Source organism: Odontesthes bonariensis, chromosome 14 (assembly GCF_027942865.1).
Source record: "Odontesthes bonariensis isolate fOdoBon6 chromosome 14, fOdoBon6.hap1, whole genome shotgun sequence".
Classification (NCBI taxonomy): domain Eukaryota; kingdom Metazoa; phylum Chordata; class Actinopteri; order Atheriniformes; family Atherinopsidae; genus Odontesthes; species Odontesthes bonariensis.
In genome coordinates, this window is record NC_134519.1 from 20,693,453 (window position 1) to 20,712,848 (window position 19,396).

Here is a 19,396-nt window from a genome sequence, read left to right on the forward strand (position 1 = left end):
ATGCATCTGATATGAAGTGTCATCGGCGCTCACACAATATTATGTTCATACGATGCATTTTTATTTATTTATTCATTTTACTTTATCTAGTTTTTCTTTTTGTTTATTTGTATTTCTTTTTTTTTTCTTTTCTGTTTTTTATTCATTTTTCTGTGCAACTGCAATTGAACAAACTTAGCGGTGCCGCTGTATACTGTGATGTTGTGTTCATATGATATGTTTTATCCAGCTGAGCAGAGGGACTTCGTTGGTGTGGACCAGTCTGGGAAGAGACTGCTCTTCATGGCCAATGAGGCAGATCTTGAGGATGGGCTCTCGATTAGGAAGTCCATCATGAGGAAGTAGGTCTAAGAAAGGGGGGTGACTAATGTTGCTAAATCTTTTACTAATTTGCACGTACAATAAGATCTCAACAAATTGTGAAAATGAATATACAATGTCTGATTAATGCTAATCAGAAACTTGATTTGTAAGGATTTTGGAGGCTTATTTTTCTTTAACATTACTTACTCTCCACAGCAGCTTTTATTAGATTAGGCTAATTGATATTCATACTGTACTTTTGTTGAACCTGCGCAGTATGCTGCTTGTCGGTGGTTCTCATTCCACCAAATGTAAATCTGTGTCTGGGGTTTTGACCAAAGGTAAATGTGTTGTTTCCTGGGTATCTAATCAAGCTCGGTGTGCTTTTAGAGTTCTGTGCAGGTTGTTTAGAACTCTTTGGTACAGGCAGAATATTCTTGGTTGGTTTTTGTTTCACAGTCCTAAAATGCATGTATGTGAGAGAGAGAGGGTGTTTTGGGAGCTCGTAAATACTTCATGGAGCCAAAGCCACTGTAAATTCTGGCCAACAAGAGGGGGCCAGAGCAGCTGCATGCATGCTTTCCTGCACATGGAAATCTTGAGCTACACGCACATACATACATACCAAATACACACACACATACCCATAGTCATACGCTTGCACACACCTTGTCTTTTTTCACAAACCAGAAATATTTATGTGAACCCACACAGGTACACATAAGGCAACCTTGAGACGGACTCTAATGCAGAGAAAACAGTCACATATTGTCAGTGTTATGGAAACACATAGATTCTATTGATAAATATTTATGGCTTATAGTGAAAGGCTTACAACTTTAAAGTCACTTCTCATCATTTCTACGCTCACATTTCACACAAACGCACACAAGACAGATGTAAAAAAATCTCTCAACATCCAGTATTTATTACCAAAGGTTGTAACAGCAGAAAGCCTGCAGTTCTGGTTCTCCATATAACCCACCAGGAGGTAGATTTACAAGATCTGACTGTTTTGAACATCAGTACTCTCCAGCAAAAAGTCGCAACTCGCTCATGAACCCCAGGCTCCTTTTTATGGGATTCACTCCATGCATTTCAAATGTGCACGCGGCCTAATTTGTGAAACATTTGTATACCGGCATCTAACATCTGAACCGGAGAATTTGTTCTAATCCAGGCTTTGTCAGTTAACTGCTGAAATGTGAAAATGGTGCATTTTATTTTTCGTTTGTCTAAGTAAAGCCCTTTTTTTCCCCCTGAGGGATGACATCTTGTGGCACCTCCTAAATTCCTTGCACGCGTCTTTTCATACCATGCTTTTGGTTGTATTTTACTCAGTTCATTCATTATTTTAGCCCTCTCTCCCATTCTTTGTGCATCCTTCCATGCAACCAGCCATCTGTTCCTTCATCCCTCCATCCCTGTACGTCAACCCCTCAGCATTTTTTTCCCCTTTTCCTTCTCCATGCTTTCCACATGGTTGAGGTGTGTTAGCTCTAAACAGTCTGCACATGGGATTTTGTTTGACCTGGAAATTACTTAAACGGAGTGAAAGGACTCCAGCAGAACTTTGCCTGGTACATTACCGCTCCACCTGTCAGAACATCTTGTAGGCAGGTCTGGAGACAGGGTGGACTTTGAATAAGTTAGCTGAATGAAAATCTGAATTGTTGAGATGGCGCACAAGATTTAGATAAAGCTTCTATTCATTACATAAACCTTTCCAAGAAAATGTAAAACCTTTAACTCCTAGCTCTTTATTATAAAAGGGCAAAGCAAAAGAGAAACAGAATTCCAGCTTCTCTCTTCCAAGATACAGTGGATAGACCATGGTGTGAAGTTGTGGGTGGAGATGAAGATGAAGACACGATGTAATTCTTCTCCGAGTTGGTGCTGAAATGTAACATTACACGGCAAATCTGAACGACATTTTCAGATGTGGCTGGCCCTGCCAGAGTTTTTGAGCTGGAAGTCATTTACTCAAGCACATAAAAAGTGAATTTATTTATTTATCCATAGAGTACCCTACCTGTCCAAAAAAAGTCACACACTCTGATATTTTGTTGGACTTTAGCGTTTGAATAGAGGTTTCAAAACCGTATGTCTGTCAGCTGAAAAGAAACTATGTTAGTCTAACAGCATTAAGGGAAAGACACAATTTTTTTGGGGGGAACAATAGCTGAACATTCTGAATGTTGGTAAGCCCTTCTACACTGCTGGCCCTGCCGTGAAAAGCTGACTAATGAGAGCACCAATTATCATTCTGCTGTGTCTGACTCATTGTCTGCTGTGGGGTTGCAGTTATAACTAAATAACACATGATGTTATATGCATCCATGTGTGTTTTAGAGCAAAGGATGGTACTTCTCTCCCCTGCTGAAGACTTTAGTGGTACTTTAGTAGTGAGTCATTAATCCAAGGGTTGAGTCACCCTTGCCTCTAAAAGCACTAAATTCCTGCTCCCCTCGACACACACTTGCAGCAGCCAAAAATCGCATGATACTGCTGTAAGGAAAAGTGAAATATTTGCATTTGCATGGAAGTCTGTGTTGTCTATGACAGTTAGTCTGCAAAAACAATATATACTAGTACAGTGGAAATTAAATGAGAAGAATGAATCAACAATTGATAATATATTTGCAGTTACTGATTAGATTAAGGGATTTATTTAAGGCGAAAAATGACGTTTGTTCCAGTGTTGTATTTGTGAGATATTTCTTTTTTTTTTTTTTTTTTTTTATTAAATTCAGTTGCATTCATGTAGCAACCAATCACAACAAATGTCATCTCATTTACACGGTTGAGTTCAATTCAAGCCAATTACTATCCAATAAGATTCTAGCTAAAGAAACCAGCAAATTGCGTCGAAATTTCTGCTGCACGACGTGACAGTGATTTCTGAGATATGATGGAGCTTGATCATTAAGAGCTTTATATGTGAGGGGAAGAATTTTAAATCAAGTCCTGGATGTAACAGGAAGCCAATTAAGAGAAGCTAAAACTAGAGAAACATCTTTCCCGCTAATTCTCATCAGAACTTTTTGGATTGCCTGGAGGCTTTTCACAGAATTTTTAGAACTGTCCCCATAGGATTGGATACTAGTCTAATCTGGATTTAACAAATACATGTGCTAGTTTGTCTGTGTCACCCTGAGACAGAATGTGTCTAACTTTGGCAGTATCCCGAATGTGAAAAAAGGCGGTCCTAGAGACCCAATTATATTTGAGTCAAAGGACAGTCAGCTCCTGGTCAAAATAACTCCAAAGTTTCTCAAAGTTGTACTTAAAGCCAAGGTAATGCCATCTGGAGTAACTGTATAGATAGATAGTGTCCTCCTGAGGCATTCAGGTCCAAAGACATCAACTTCAGTTTAGTCTGAATTTAGAAGCAGAAAATTCAGTCATCCATGTGTACATGTCTTGAAGACATGTTTGTAATCTAACAAACTGATTGGTTTCATCTGACCTCATGGATAAGTGTAGCTGAGTGTCATATGCATAGCAATATGCCATTCTGTCTAATAATGGAAGCATCTACAAAGTGAAAAGAACTGGTCCACAGAACCCTGTGGAACTCCACGACTAACTCTGGTTTGTGAGGAGTTTTCTTTGTTCACATGCACAAACTATAATCTATCAGATAAATATAACTTAAACTAACCTAATATAATTCTTTTAATCCCAGCAACATGTCCAAACCCTCGCAATAGAATTTTATGATTGATGGTATCAAATGCAGCACTGAGATCCAACAGGACAAGCACAGACGCAAGTCCGCTATCAGAGGCCAAGAGGAGGTCATTGGTAACTTTCACCAGTGCCCTTTCTTTGCTATTATGTGCTCTGAGTCCTGACTGAACCTCCTCAAACAGATCATTTCTGTGTAAATGACATTTAGACATTTAGATTTAAGAAAGTAAGTGTTTGTCCAACAAAAAAAAAAAACTTTACCAATTTCAGCATTTTTCTGCGTACAATATGCCTTTTTATTGTCCTTGAGCCCGTGAACCAGCTTGACCGCTCTGCTACTTATATATTGTTTGTGAAACCTTACTACTCCTACGACACAAAATTTTTCTGTTTTAACTGTCATATATTTTTGCTACGGACTTCCTGCACATTTTCTGTGCCCTTATCTTTTTTTTTATAGACAATTTAGGGACTAGTTTGCACACACAGATACAGACACACACATACACACTCGCACAAACTACCATATCCCCCTTATCAAGGGTTCTGTCTCTTGCCTGCTTGCAGGTGCCAAACGGCATGTGACATACTGGGTGTTCTCATAAATTTAACTTAATGCTTATTCTACACTCACAGAGACATACACCTGGGAAATATTGTATGAATAAATACATTTGACAAACACCCACAGAGCATGTCTGTGCGTGCACGAACATGTGTTTTAATGCTTTTGAAGGATGAACAGATGAATACACACTCTGTTTGATTTATGACTTTCAGCATCTGGTTGTAAAATATGTGTGACCAAGCAGCAATCCTCCCGAGTTGCTCTAGTTATAAGTCGGTGGAGATGGTTGTAGGAAGAAAAACGATAAAGCTTGAAATTTGTAGTGAAGAATGTATTTGATAGAAGAGATGATAAGGGGTAGAGATCAAGGTAGGGGTTTGATCCTTTCTCCCACAATACATGTGATACAATATATTATCTATTTAATCCTATCTAATCTGTCTTATCTTATCAAGCTTATATGATATATTACTATTTGTACCCCAGCTCTTAGTGATCATGCTACCGTTGTTGTAAACTTCATTGGTTAGTTAAACAATACCAGCAACAAATAAGTCAAATAGGTAAAAAAAAAAAAGAAGTAAGCACCCTCTGAATTAGTTGCATCACTTTCTTGTTGGCACCAATACTTCGGTCACACGAGTGAACCCCACCCCGAGGGAAATTGTTTCACTCAGAATTAGTCTCTCCGCTCCCTTCAGTGTAGGATAATAAATCAGATCTGAACAGCACTCTGACAAAATCAAAAGCAGACATTATGTTCAGCTTTTCAAAGTCACATTGTTGTTTTGTGATAATGAGATACAGACTTCAGTCTGCTTTTACAAAAATTGTAAATCACTGCTGCAAGCTCTGAAAAATTGCCAGCAGTAGTGGGGGGACTATGACATTAGTAGAAAAGGTAGTAAAGAAAAGCAAAAACATGTAAGAATTGGTACGGTCCTTTTTAGGAGCGATGCACCCCACAGTTTTATTATTTAATGATTGAAAGGGCAGAGGAAGAGGAGTATAGGTAGTAGACCGAGTGAAGGAGTGAGGATAGATTTGTTTATTGAAACCTAAAGAATTTCATGGTTTCTTTTAGCTCTCGCTTCATAAATGTCACTTTGAGACTCGGGCCACTGTGTCTCCACACTGGAATAAATGTGCGAATGAATGATTGCATGGGTTGGTGTCTGCGTTCTTGTGTGCCGTCTCACGGCAACAGCTTTCGCGGTAACATCAGAGGTAGCTGACAGAGGATGATAGACATTTTTGTCACTATTCTATGAGGTTTATGTAAGCATATTGCTTCTTTAAGGTTGTCAGATGCTCCCGTGTGCAAGACTGAGGAAAATGAAGTGGTTTCAGTAAATGAGAAGAAATCATAACAAAACAGCAGGCGATGAAGAGGAGTAGATTGTCCTTCAGGTAGCGGCTAGGCTTAGTTGTTGAAGGTAGTGGAAGTCTGCATTCATTGTGGAGAGGTTCTGTGTGTATCATTAAATGCGTGATGTATTTATTAAGTAGATCTGTTTTAAAGCTACATTTGTTTTCTTACAAGGAATGGTAGCTTGATGAATCCCTGAAGAGAATCATTTGAATATAACTGTATCTGCCTTCTTCTTCTTTTCTTCTTCTTCTTCTTCTCTTTATTTGCAGACATCCCAGGATGCACATCAAAACGGGGCTGGTGGACGCGCACCTCTACTGTCTGAAAAAGGCAGTGGTTGACTTTCTAACAGAAAACAAGTGAGTTCTAAATTCACTTACATTATTTGAAAAAATAAAAACCATGCAAACTGACTTTTTCACACCTAGAATTATAGCTCTGAATTCTTCCAAGTGAGCCGAAAAACTTACTAGCTGGTCTTATTGTGCAAGAGGCATTTACCGACATGCATGCTCGGGTCCCCACAGTCACATCGACTTGAGCTCACAATCGCTGGTTAATCTGTAGCAAGTGTTAAGCATGGTTACATGGTGTGCAAGGCTTTGAATGACTCTGTTAGAAGAGTATTCTAGAGAGGTGTTAATTTGTTTTACTATGTGCCACTGACACAGGCTATTAGGCCTTTAGCCTCTAAAGTGAAGCAGTGCGACATGGAGCTTTCTGAGACCGCTTGGAGTCAATATTCCTGTGTGATATCAGTGTGAGCATAATGCTGTCAGCGTAATTTGGTTAATTGGTTTAATTTACAGTACATAGTTTGTGGATTATTACACGAACAAACAAAGTTTATTTCTCTATTCAACATTTAGTGGAAGTAGTTTAGATAACCTGATTTTAAGCACAACTTTTCTTCCAAAAAGTACAGAATTGATTATGTTGCCAGAAATGTTTGAAAAATTCTGAAAACTGAGTTAATGTTAAATTTTGAAAATGATTCCATATGATCTGTTCGTGGATCGAGGATCCCATCCACTTCACTATTTGCTATAGACAATCGCTGAAGCAGCTTGTTTTTCTTCAGCTTTTTTTTTTCTTCCTCAACAGCAATTGAGCAGCAAGCACGTAAAGTTTGGAAGAATAAAAAAAAAGCTGAATTTTTTTTTTTTTTCAGCAGTTATTGCAATAAATGTTTCAGCTTCACTATCTCTATTGTTGTTCTGAATCCGACCGCACCTGCACTCCAGATGGCATTTTGTCACTCAACATCTCACATCTCACGCTTTCCAATCATAATCAATGCTCTTGCCAGCAAAGTGTGCACTCTAAAGAGGAGATCTGGGTAGATGTTAGTAGGTGTTGAAAAGCTACTAACAACAATATTAAGCATGCCCGGTAATGCCAGGGATAGATATTAGGCATTTTAAACAACCTTGCAAACTTAGGAGGAACATGGGGCCTAAATTCTCAAAACAGGGTAGTGATGAGTTATTTGCTGACATCTGTTTTCTGAACATTTCAGTTCCATTCAAAGAATTGGGCCATGTGAAAAGCCATATTATGAAACTCTGGTACCATCCATAGTTAAATTAAAATCCCCTGATGAAACTAGTTTCATTCTGCACAGTCAATTCAAAGCAAACCCAACAAATACAAATCGCCTCTACTCAACTTCTTAATGGTTTTGAGATGTAGATATAAATTCTCAATCATTGCATGTCTAATGCACTCATTGCTGCCACAATATATCATCTCTCATTAGATGACTCATTTCTTTCTTCAGCTCCTTTCTTGGACTTTCTTTTCACTGCTCCCCTCAGCCTCTTCTCTCTCCTCTGCCGTGCCCTTCCTCTGTCTGTTGCTCAAGGACAGGCATAGACAGAGTAACTGTTGTGTTTCTCCTGTTATTCAGATGGAAATTCTAATCTCCCTTTTAAAAGAAAGTAAGAGAAGGAAAGTGTGAGGGTGGGGGCATGCTAGGTGGTGGAGAGGAGCACTGAGCACGGCGCAGTGCCGAGTCGGAAACGGATGAAGATGAGGATGGTATCTCCTGATTAACTGAGAGATTTGAAACCACGGCTCAACTTTATCTGCTTTTATTTTAAGTCATTACCTGAACACGAGGTGCTCATTGTCTTACACACAGTCATTGCTGTAAAAGTGACATAGATGTCGACGATAATATACTGTATAACGTGGACTGGGTGAATGCTCAACTCTTAAAAACCCAGGTTTGATGGCATTTGATGTGCACTTACGTAAAGTTGTCTTTAAAATTTTGACTGTCGCAGTTAAATGAATGAATAAAGGAATCAACATCTGTTATATGTCAAGAACTATTTTTACCATCCTCTGTCCTCCTTGTGTCTTAGGTCCATTTCATCGATTCGTGGCGAGCTGGTACCATATTTGGCGCGCAAGCAGTTTTCCAAAGCTACAAACAGTCAGACAGTGAAAGACGACTCAGAAGATCAAACCCAGAAAAAGAACGATGGCTCCACAAACCATGGTTATTGTCTGCAGTGATGCAAAACATTTTTTTCAGAAAAAACAACATTTAAGAGCCAGTATTGTATTCCTTTGGATCTTACTCGCACACCATGAGAATTTAGAACATCTAGGTTAGGGTTTTGCCTCAAATTAGCATTGATTCGCACTTCGTTGACTAGAAGGCAATAATGCCGCACAAAATGCCCATCTCTGTTTGGTTTTACCCTCTGGTTCTAACTTCCTGTCTCTTATTCCGACTATTCTCAGAGCTCTTCATCTCGTCACGGGATGAGTCTCTTCTCCAGCTGGCCCAGGAGCGCTCATGTTGGAATGACCATAAGGGTGATATGAGTGAGGCTTACCATGGGGGGAAGCTGCGCTGCTATGTTCACATTATGGACCAGGGCCTGTGCTACCGTGTCAACACTCTGGCTGCTTACATAGAGGCAAACAGACTGGTGAGTCCGATAGAGACTCTGTGCATGTTTAGATGACATTTGTGTTTGTTCTCTGTTTAAATGCTTCCATATATGTGCTGCTTTTATGGCGTTCTGTCTCTGTTGTGTCTGCCTTACTTGTAGTTTTCACTTGAGCTGCGTGATATGGCCTAAGAATAAAATGTGTGTTTTTTTCCCCTCACCAAATCGGATTTATGATATAAGTTATTTTTTTTGTTGCTTTCTTTTAAACGACAAACTACAAATGATAAGTGAGTTAGTCAAAAAAGGTTTTGCTTTAATCTTAATAATGATCTGAACAAAATCTTCCTCTATTTTAATTCTTTACTCCTTGCTAAATCATTGTGCAGTCTGTGACCAAAACACTGGAGGTTGAGAGAAGGGGAGCATGAAGGCTGCCCATCCCCTGTCACTCTCCCCGCACTACAGTACGGATCTTCTGGGGCGTGCTGTGTTTTCTTTGGCTTGTTTTCTCCCGTAATTTCCCAGTCCTTTACAACAGGCTCTCCCTGGCATTGCAAGACGGGCTCCCCCACGGTCAAACCTCACTATCCAATGAATGACAGCACTCTCGGCGGCTTGCTCAAAGGTTCTCAATGGACTTGATGTTGGGGTGTCTTTGAATGTCATGTGTGCGGCCCCTGTTCCTTGCCTCTCGGCCCTAGCTTGTCCACACAACCTCAGCACCGTGCGATGCTTTCACACTGGCTGTCCGTCGCATGCCTCTAGGCACCCAACTCTTCTCCCTCTTCTGCTGAAGGCATGGGGGTTGTGGAGTCGGAGACCCTTGGTGTTCCATGTAAACTCTTGAGAACAATTCAACTCAGTTGTTGAGACTAGCGTTACTGCTGTGGTCCATCATACTCGTTAAGGGCGGATTATAGTTCTGCGTCTATCGTCTTGACGTGTTGCTTTGCTCTGGTCGCGAACCACTTTTCATGTTATGGTTCTGCAACCTCGGTCTGGAATTTCTCGGGACGCACAGCAGTTTCCCCTCGCGAGAATTTCGGTGGGCGGTGACGAGAACTTCGGGGGCGCTGGCGGAAGTGTTTATTTTTCAAAAAAAAAAAAAAGTGTATGCAAGATATGGATCTGGAGTTGCTCGACATCGAAGAAGAACAGCTTCTTTTATTGGAGTTGGCGAAAATGCAAAGGAGGAAGCCACACAGACAACCGGAAAGGCACACCGAGGACCAATCACAGCCGCTTTTGTCTGCGCACTTCCGTTGGTGGTCTGCGTGCGTCTGTCGCATAGTCAGGATTTTTCTGAGGTGCACGACAACGCGCGCAGAGCCTCTGTGTGGGGGAGTGGTCAAGATTTTGACGCTCGCAGAGGCTCTGCGTCCGAGCGTCAGAGGCTTTGCGTCTGAAGCATAAATCAGCCTTTAGTGAGACTAATTTTTTTCCCCTTCTTTTACCCATATCATTGTGTCTCTGTGGAAAGTAAATACAGGAGAAAGGCACAGAAGGAGCGGTGGCTGGTGACAGTTGAGACGAAAAAAAACCCAATCATCTAAATAATCACAAATTCAAGTAGATTGGGAAAAAAAGTTTGATTCATCAACCAGGCCTTGTTTTCCCGATCTTCTCCAAGCTCTTAGTTCTGTCTGCTGCTGCTGAAAGTCCTTTTCTTACATGGGAGCTCAGTCTTGACCTTGGAAACAGCCATTTAACAGAAATAATCCTCACTAAGATTTGTGCGTGAGCATAGATGTTAGTTTGCCAGCCCTTTTGCGACAGGCGGGTTGTTTAATTGATTTCTGTTTCTAAACGAGTCGTTCTAATATATCATGCGCCTTTTTTTTTTGTGTTTGTCTCACTTTGTTCTGTTTTCTCATGACTAGGCCCCAAAGCTGTTCGAGGAGCCAGCAGTTCACCCATCTGCTGTTATTGCTGAAAAATGTCAGGTAAGTGTAACCCACATCAGAATTTTTATGTATTTTTCAAATTGCAGTTACTTTGAATTTTTAGCTGTAGTTGTCACAGTTCTCACTCCACCACAAAAACATTTTTGTGTGTGCTTTTCTGAGAAATTTTATCATTTGCATTCTGCCTTCAGATGGGAACAGACAGTATCATTGGAGCACTGTGCCAGGTAGCAGATAAGACTTCCATAAAAAGATCCACTCTCGGAAACTCCACCACTGTTAGAGAGAAGGTCAAGGTTACCAACTCCATCATCATGCATGGGGTTATCATCGAGGAAGGGTGAGAAACACGCACATGCTTATTAAGAACATGCACTTTTAGCTGCTTCGGTCCCCTGCCAACAAAATAGATGGATAAATAACTTCATGAGTAATATTCATGAGTAAACTCCTCGGTTCTCAGTTTCAACATGCGTTCTGTGTGACACAGGAGTGATTAGTAAGAAAACTGTCAGAAAAAACAAAAAAAAGATATATCTTTATGTTGCCTGGAAAGATCGCCTTTAAGCTCTGTTTATTGTGTGTGCTGAATCCCAACTGTCCTCAAAACCTGCAATCATTGTAACCACACTTTGTTTCTCTTTCTTTCTTCCTTCCTTTTTATTTAACATATAGAAGAAGTGGCATGCCTGGGTCTTCATTCACCGCACAGCTTTTCATTGAATATTCTAGGGGCTCTAATGCATATGCTGTGTGTGCTGTTTTGTCTTAGGCAGATGCCCGTAGATGTGTGTGTCCGATGATAGGAGGTGTAGCAGGTTTTGTTTTCTTTGCTCCCTGAGGTCAAATTGTGATCGCTGTATTAACAAAGCAGCTATTGGTGTGCAACCAGCCAGAGACCAGTTCCAAACAAACACGCAACTGCTGAAGTGAAACAAAACATCCCTATATTTCAGTTTGCTCCTAATTTACTCACCTATACCCAGTGCCCCCTTGGTTATAGAATTTGTGGAATACCATTGTGGTCTGAAGGATGCATTGCATATGAGCAAAGTATCAGAGAATTCTCTTAGGAAGTTCAATTGCACTAGAGGGATTAATTAATCGTTATGTTTACCCTTGTTTACATTAGTCGTCTTTTTATCACCATTGAACATTACTTTGCACTTTCCAAGAAGAAGTCCAGTTGCCCTTATTCATGCAGTTATGATTACCATGACCTGGATGACTGAGAATCTTCATCAACAGAGCCTGAACAGTGATGCAGCCTGCTGAGCGACTGTTCTGCACAGTGCTTACGTTTAACGAGTTATTACAGTGGAAAAAAACCGACTGGCTCATTGCAACAAAGAGGGCTTGTACAGAAGCAACAGTAGCTACTGTAGAATTAGCATGTAGATTGATCTGTTCCGTCTCTTAGCCAGCAGTCTCAGTGGAAACACACTCATCTTGGCCTCAAGTCTACATTTTAATGCACTCATTCATGGGGGTTCTTTTCTTTTATCTCAATTTCTTACTCCTCCCTCTCTTTTCTTACCATCAAGGCCTCAGCGCCATCACCCTCTTTTTCTGTCTCTTGCCGTCTCTTCTTAAGCCTTTCAGGGACCCCAGCCAGCCAGCATGGGGACCCTCATCATGCCCATGTAGGTGCACGCACAAAGCCGTGAAAGAATGAGAGAGACGAGGGAAGGGAAGAAAGAAGCGAAGGGAAAGCAAGCTCGCACACAAGAAAGAAATTGCAATTCTTTCTTTTGCTCAAAGGAGGACATAAGAAGGAAGGAGAAAAAAGGAAAGAAAGAGCCAGTATGAGGGGATTAGCAGACCCCAGCCATGTCGCAGAAACCCCTCGCATTTCTGGTTTCTTTGTTTGAAGCTGACCAGAGCTTGTTGACAAAGCTCTGCGTGTTTGGGAAGGGGGATAGTAGGGGTCAACTTTATAGGGGGGTTGGCACAGGAGGTGGGGGTTGATGTGTTAGTATACGTGTGTGTTTGTGTGATAGAGAGGGAGGATGGGGGGGGTCATGACAAGGAGGAGCCCTGGTGTTAGTAATTAGTGGTGTTTCAGCTTCGAAGCTTCTTTGGTGGTCTCTCCTTCTCTCTAATGTTACAAAACTCTGAATCTTGTAATCTCCCATCACCAACTACCACCACCACCACCACCTCCTGGGTTGTCCCTTAAACACACACACATATGCACACACACACACACACACTTTTCTCCCTCTCCCTCCAGGCCTAACCACCTGAATAGAATGCGCCAATACAAACCTGTCTGTGTGTGAGGTACGGAGGGCCAAGTGTGTGTGCGTCACTGGCTGGGCAAGACCAACATGCTCTCTCCACTGGGCTCACCAAGCTCCTGAAACACACACACGCATTTTCTACCCTACACACACTTGCACATACACACCCTTCACGATTTGTCGACGCCGGACACACAAGACCGTCTGTGTCTCTCTCCAAGAATTTTATGGTGACGGTTTGGCTTAATGCGTGCATGCACGGTGGGTTGGCACTGTCACTTCAGGTGGGACTGCAGCACAAGGCCAACAAGGTCTCAGCACACACAAGCGCACACAACGTGGCCGCTGTTATTACCTAATATATATGCTAATGTCATGTCATTAACTGCAGTTGATTGGGTATTTCAAGAGTTTTCAGAGCAGGTGTGAGGATCCTTGATGTGGCTGTCTGTTTGCTTTACAAGCAGCAAGCTGTGGAAGGCCGAGGATAAATGTTTTCTGTTGTGTGTACATTGCTGTGTGTTTTTGTGTGTACACAAGGGTGCAATGAGCAAGTAATTGAGTTGAAAAATAATGTTTTAAAACTAATGAGTCGCTGACTCACCCCTTGCAGTTGCCAGTGAAGGGTTATTATTGAATGGCCGTAGCTTCATAACCGTCATGTAACTGCTTATATTTAGTATATAATGTGAAATTCAAGAAGTTCTCATTTATTTGCCCCCGAGGTAAAGTGACCTATGAAATTTTTAGAAATGATGCACTGTACTTTATACCAATTCAGAAGATGACCAATCGTGTGTGATGCAGAACCAAAGTCTGCATGTATGGTTTTTTTTTTTTTTTACTTTCCAACCAAGCACTTCTGCATCTGGTTCCACTTTTCTCCTCTCTACCTGAAAGAGTGCTAATCTGTTCATGGTAACTCTCATTGGTGCAGAGGCTGCCACCTCCTAAATGTGGAAGTTTAGTGTCCAGCAGACCCGTGAATGTATTAATACAATAAAGGTCTAATTAAGAGTCGGTTTGTGTTTCCAGATGTAACATCCAGGGCAGTGTAATCTGCAGTAATGCTGTTATTGGCAGAGGAGCTGACCTTAAATACTGTCTGGTGGGAAACGGACAACGGATTGAACCTGAAGGTAAGCCTCACAAACATGAGCGCATGCTCACAAAATGGCCTCAGAATGTCTGATTCTTGCTCTTTCATCTACTTTTTGGACTGGTATTTAATTTCCTCTCATCAGCACACAACCTTAAGACCTTTACCGCTGCACAGAATTTGGAATGTCAGAGCAATTAAATCGAGGATTTATCTTCTTTGGAAGTGGAGTTAAGCAAACAGTTTTCATTTAAACAACATAGCCAGTCAAAAATGAACAAGTTGTGTCACATTTGGTATGTTATGTGTCTGAGCTGCTTCTCACTGTATGCTGCCACATATGCACAAACAATTTGGTGGCTTACTTGCAAAATGACGATACTCGAGCTAAATGTTGAAGCTGAATTGTGTGTCTTCTCTGGTTGTACTGACAGACTTTAAACTTGCATTAGAGACAAAGAATGACGCTCCTTACTGTGCCAGAATGCCAACTGACGGGATCTGTTTAATCATGTCACCCAAGTGCTCTGATCAAACGATGTTCTTCATTATTCCTGTTTTGGAACAATGCAGTGCCAGCGAGAGAAGCAGCGTTACTTAGTCTTTTCCTTGTGCCTCGAGCAGTGAGATCAGCCTGTTACTAAGTCGATAGCTTGCATAGTTTACATGTCTTTACAGATGTTACCATTTGCATTTTAATGAGCATATCAAGGATTTTTTTTTTTATTCACGTTGGCTTAGAAATTTAGATTAAAGTGTCTATCTTTATGTATGCATGGCGGTAATGTATGTGTGTGGTATCCATTCATAGGTGCCAAGCGCTCAAGCAAACTTGGAAGGTTTCTTCAGTCTGAAGTCTAATTTGTCAGATTTTTTTTTTTCTTATTTCCTTAATCCTCTTGTCCCCAAAGTTAGTTGTGTGTGTGCGCGCACGCGTGAGTGTGCGTGAGTGTGCGTGTGTGTGTGCCACATTGATGGAGAGGTTAGAGAGCAGGGCCAGAACAGGACCACCCGGAATTCAACAGCATCGACCTGCAGCCACATCCACACACGCATGCACGCTCACACACACACAGTAAGAGAGTAAGCTCGGCTACCAGACTGAGCAGCCTAATTGCGTGAACAACAGGGTGCTCTAAGTAACAACAGTCTGAATTTGAGCTAAAATCATCTTGAAATGAAACAGTTGAGGCTCCTTTTGAAGCACCTACTGTGTAAAATGTTCTTCAAGACAACTTTTCTTTTTTTTTTTTTTTTTCCTTTCTGGGTAAATTAATAATTGTAACGTTATGATATTGAACTCTGGAAACTTGCATAATAATAATATTATTATTAATAATAATAATAATAATAATAATAATAATAATACTAATAGCCAAAGTCAAGTCTCATAATACTTTGGCCTCTGTTTTTCTAATGGAGTGTCTTTGTCTTTTGATACATGTCTTACATCCACAAGTCACTCTTACTGTACTCTTTTATTTTTCTTATATTATCACGTTAGAACATATTTTTAAATGGTCTCATACATAGTCAGTGTACTGTATAAACTGCCTCTTACAGTCAAAAGTCACATAGACTCAAATAGCCCAAAATTGCTGGGTTTTTTTTTCTTCAAAAACATTTCATTCACACCATGAAAAATTATTTCCAGTCAAAGAAGTAGAAGTTTTGAATGCACTTTCAATTATTCAGTTATTGATTTTTGTAATATAAATTGTAAGTTTACAAATAAGTTGAAATACTTTGTCCAAGTAATCCACTGGTACCCACTTCCTGTTCATTTAGATTAGCTCAGATTAGTTGATTTTTTTGTCTGATATACTTGACAATGAAAGGATACCTTTTCTCTTTTTTCTTTTTATATTGTATTTACATTGTAATGTGTGAGTAACCACAAGGCTGCCTGTTGCTATCCATCTAGCTTGCTGACCATAGGCTGCTAAAGAAATTGCACACCCACTCTGCTGCTGAGGCTGTTAGCAGACCACCCTGATAGCCTGACACACACGCATGTTGGATTCACACTAGTACATCAGGTGTTAATGTTTAAAAGATACATCCTTTTCTCTGCACCTTTTGCAAATACTTACCCGCGTTCAAACAATAGCCACGAAGAGACAGACGACTACCTTTCAACATGTTCATGTGTGAAATTAGGATGCTTTGGCCTTACTACGCAGTCTAGTTACATTAAAAGCTGTAGATTCAAAAGATTCAATCATCCCCGTAGATAAATAGATGGATAGATAGATAGTTGGGTGGATGGCTACATCAATAGATGCATACATACATACATATATAGATATGTACATGCTTATTTACTTACTTACTTTCTCCACCCATTGGAAAATGTGACTTGGACTCCACAATGTTTGACCCATGAACACTTCAATTTTAAATACACTCATGGTACATGATAGGATAAGTAATTATTTTGAAATCAAGCAATTGAAATATATAAAACGCGAGCTGACGTAGGCACGAAGGAACCGCGCAGTCATCTCACATCAAATTGCACTCAAAAATAGCTCGACTGAACGAAAACGATATTTTTTCATTCAACTCTGTTCGGATGTGATTTTTGCAGATAATTTCTGAAAAGATACATTTTCTGTAAGAGTCGATAACAAACCTGGGGACATGAATGTTCCACGATAAAGTGCTGTCCCTGTGCACACCGAAATACTCATGTGACCGAACGTGTGTATTTGACCGGTTACATACAACCACTGGTTTGTGATCACAACCCATTTTTATGTCAAATATGATTTCCTCATTTTTCGACATTCCAGGCTTGTTCTTCGCAAAGTGTTCCTGTCCTAGCAGGAGAAATATTTTCTAATACATCTACACACTTTATTCATTTCTTACAAATCATCTGGCCCAAGCAGCACAACCTTTCCCTTCCTTTCTCTCCAGTCTCTCTCCCAATTTCTTCCCTCTCCTGCTGCCTTATGCTCCATTTGTCCTCCCCTCCACACAATGGTGGACAAGCTCGTTCTGAGCAAGAGATTCCTTCACACTAAAACCTGTCTGTGTGGATGGAACATTGCTTTCTGCCATCGTTTGCTTTGGATCAGTACTGGTGCTGGGAGATGGAGGGATCCAATGAGTTCTGGCTGAGCTAAGCTTGCTTTGGGTTGAGGGAGATGGTAAAAAAAAGTCAACCTAAATTGTGACCATCATCTGCATCATCTGTGAGGTTCAGTATGTCAGTCTGGGTCGCCTACGTCTCTGTGAAGATTCTAAACCACAGGGTCACTCCGTGGATATGCATGTTGTATCCTATTCAATTCCCTTGCCAGTTTTCTATAAATTTCTGAAGCTGCTTACTTTCACAGAATGTTCATTTAAATTTTTTTTTTTTTTTTTTTCTTTTTACAGAAGATATATATCCGTGTCAGTTAATGAGCAAAGTCCTTCTCTTCTCTTAAAGTTCCTGATGAGACCAGCCAAACGATATTTTTTTGGAAACTGTTGCATTTAACATTAAAGTTTATCACACCAACTCAGCCTCATCTCATGGAAAAGTGTAAAATAGTCACAACGCAATAATCGTTTTATTCAAGCAATTAGATTTTTTTCATTTCCTGTTCCCCAGCTTGAAGTGTACTATTCATCACCCCACCTAAGCTAGATTGTTAAATTCCTTCTACACTGAAAGTAAAGTTTTTGACTTTTTTAACATGCCCATAAGATTTTTTATTTATTTTTTTATTTTTATTTTTTTAACGTGTTAAAAGACATATGAGCAGAATCAGCCATCGGTGCTACAGCTGAGGAGTTCTGAGGAGCCTGTATGTGCTGCACAGACTGTTTGGAGAACCTGCCCATAACTAACCAGAATAGCTCGCTGGCATGCACTGTGAGAAAGAGACGAGATAAGAAGCTGAGCGAGCTGAGGAGAAGTTTGCACAGACCAGGCAGAGAACACAACAAAAGCAAGGCCGAGTGAGGAGAACACATTTTTAACACCTGTCCAGGTATTCCAGATGAAAACTAGCCTTTTGGCCAACTCTGGCACATTTACAGTAATGTCTATTAATGTGGACATCCCTAAAGTAAAACTGTGAAAGCCGCTAGCTCCAGGAGCGTCGGGCCAGTCTAACCCTGGAGTTTGTGTTGAAAACTCGCAGCAGTTGCAAGGCCGAGAGATACGCTGCGGCACTCTGCGAGCTGACCGGACGCTTGCTTACCGTGGAAGCAACTAGCTCAGTAAGAGTGGCTCCTGGGCTAACTGTGTTCAATGGGTTTTGGGATGGTTGCATCAACCTGGTGGGTGTTACAACTTTTGTTTCCCTGAAAGAAACTTTGTGATTTTTAACCGTGAAAATCAACAGAAATGGACTCGCAAAGTGTGCGGTTGATGTCATCTTTGTTTCTGCCTTACACTTCAAAAATATCTCTCTCCTCTTCAGCTGAGCGAACTAACGAGGTCATCGTTGGAACGGACCAGCTGATGGAGATCTAGCTTTTTACAAAGAAGGCGAGACGTCACCTCATTAACTGACTTGAGCAGCGAAACCCAGAGAACATCTAATTCCGCAGCTGACTGACCACTCAGAAACCTGGACACTGCTTAACAGTTCACTCTCATGTTTCTTTTTTTTTTTTTTTATTCTGTCCAAATAAAGACAGATTGTCTTCAACTCATAATTCAGTGTGTTGGTGTTTTTGTTTCCATCTTCTTTGTAATTACTTTCACACAATAAAGAAACAAGGTGGCGTCTTCCTTTTGATTGGAACATTTTGGACTGGAACCAGTCAAATCTTAGCAATCATGTCACCATACCGCCTATTATCAGATCATTACTGTCTCCTAATAGCAGTATTCTTCACTCGGTTTACGCAGTTTCAGAGGGAGGCGCATGGGATCACACACGTTTGAATATTCGTAGGTGTTTGAACATGCACGCTGTGCAGCTGTGTGGACCAGAGAAGGAGAGAAAAAGCAGTGGGAGGGGTGACCACAATGGCGTGGGGGTTAAGTTTATTTGTACACAAAAATGGTGTATGTGTAGGCCCCGGACCACCCAGCTCAATCCTATATCAGTTAACGCCGACACCCCACCCTCACACACACTCACGAACACAGCAGAAGAGGAAACTGACTCGCGCCCGATGCTTTTCTTTCTTCTTTTTTTTTTTTTTTTTCTTCTCATATTTCCCCCTTCTGCTCCCTTTGCTGTCAAGATTTATTGCATTCCGTCAGTGGAGTTTTTCTTAAATTACAGGTTTGAAGTTTCATAGTCATGAAGGAAGGATATGAGGACAGTGATGTCTGTGGGGATGCTTTGTGTGT

The 19,396-nt window shown here is 40.8% G+C and overlaps 1 protein-coding gene across 1 annotated transcript in view; it reads left to right on the forward strand.

The window, feature by feature from the left end:
* The window catches only part of eif2b3 (eukaryotic translation initiation factor 2B, subunit 3 gamma), a 32,006-nt gene extending 13,256 nt beyond the window's left edge, over window positions 1-18,750 (forward strand). Inside the window, exons 5-12 of the mRNA XM_075482292.1 lie at window positions 230-341; window positions 6,206-6,295; window positions 8,306-8,442; window positions 8,691-8,881; window positions 10,726-10,788; window positions 10,941-11,089; window positions 14,028-14,131; window positions 18,513-18,750. Of these exons, the coding sequence (XP_075338407.1) occupies window positions 230-341; window positions 6,206-6,295; window positions 8,306-8,442; window positions 8,691-8,881; window positions 10,726-10,788; window positions 10,941-11,089; window positions 14,028-14,131; window positions 18,513-18,565 (899 nt within the window). The 3' untranslated portion in view covers window positions 18,566-18,750. The remainder of the gene's footprint in view (window positions 1-229; window positions 342-6,205; window positions 6,296-8,305; window positions 8,443-8,690; window positions 8,882-10,725; window positions 10,789-10,940; window positions 11,090-14,027; window positions 14,132-18,512) is intronic.
* The last annotated feature ends 646 nt before the right edge of the window (window positions 18,751-19,396 follow it).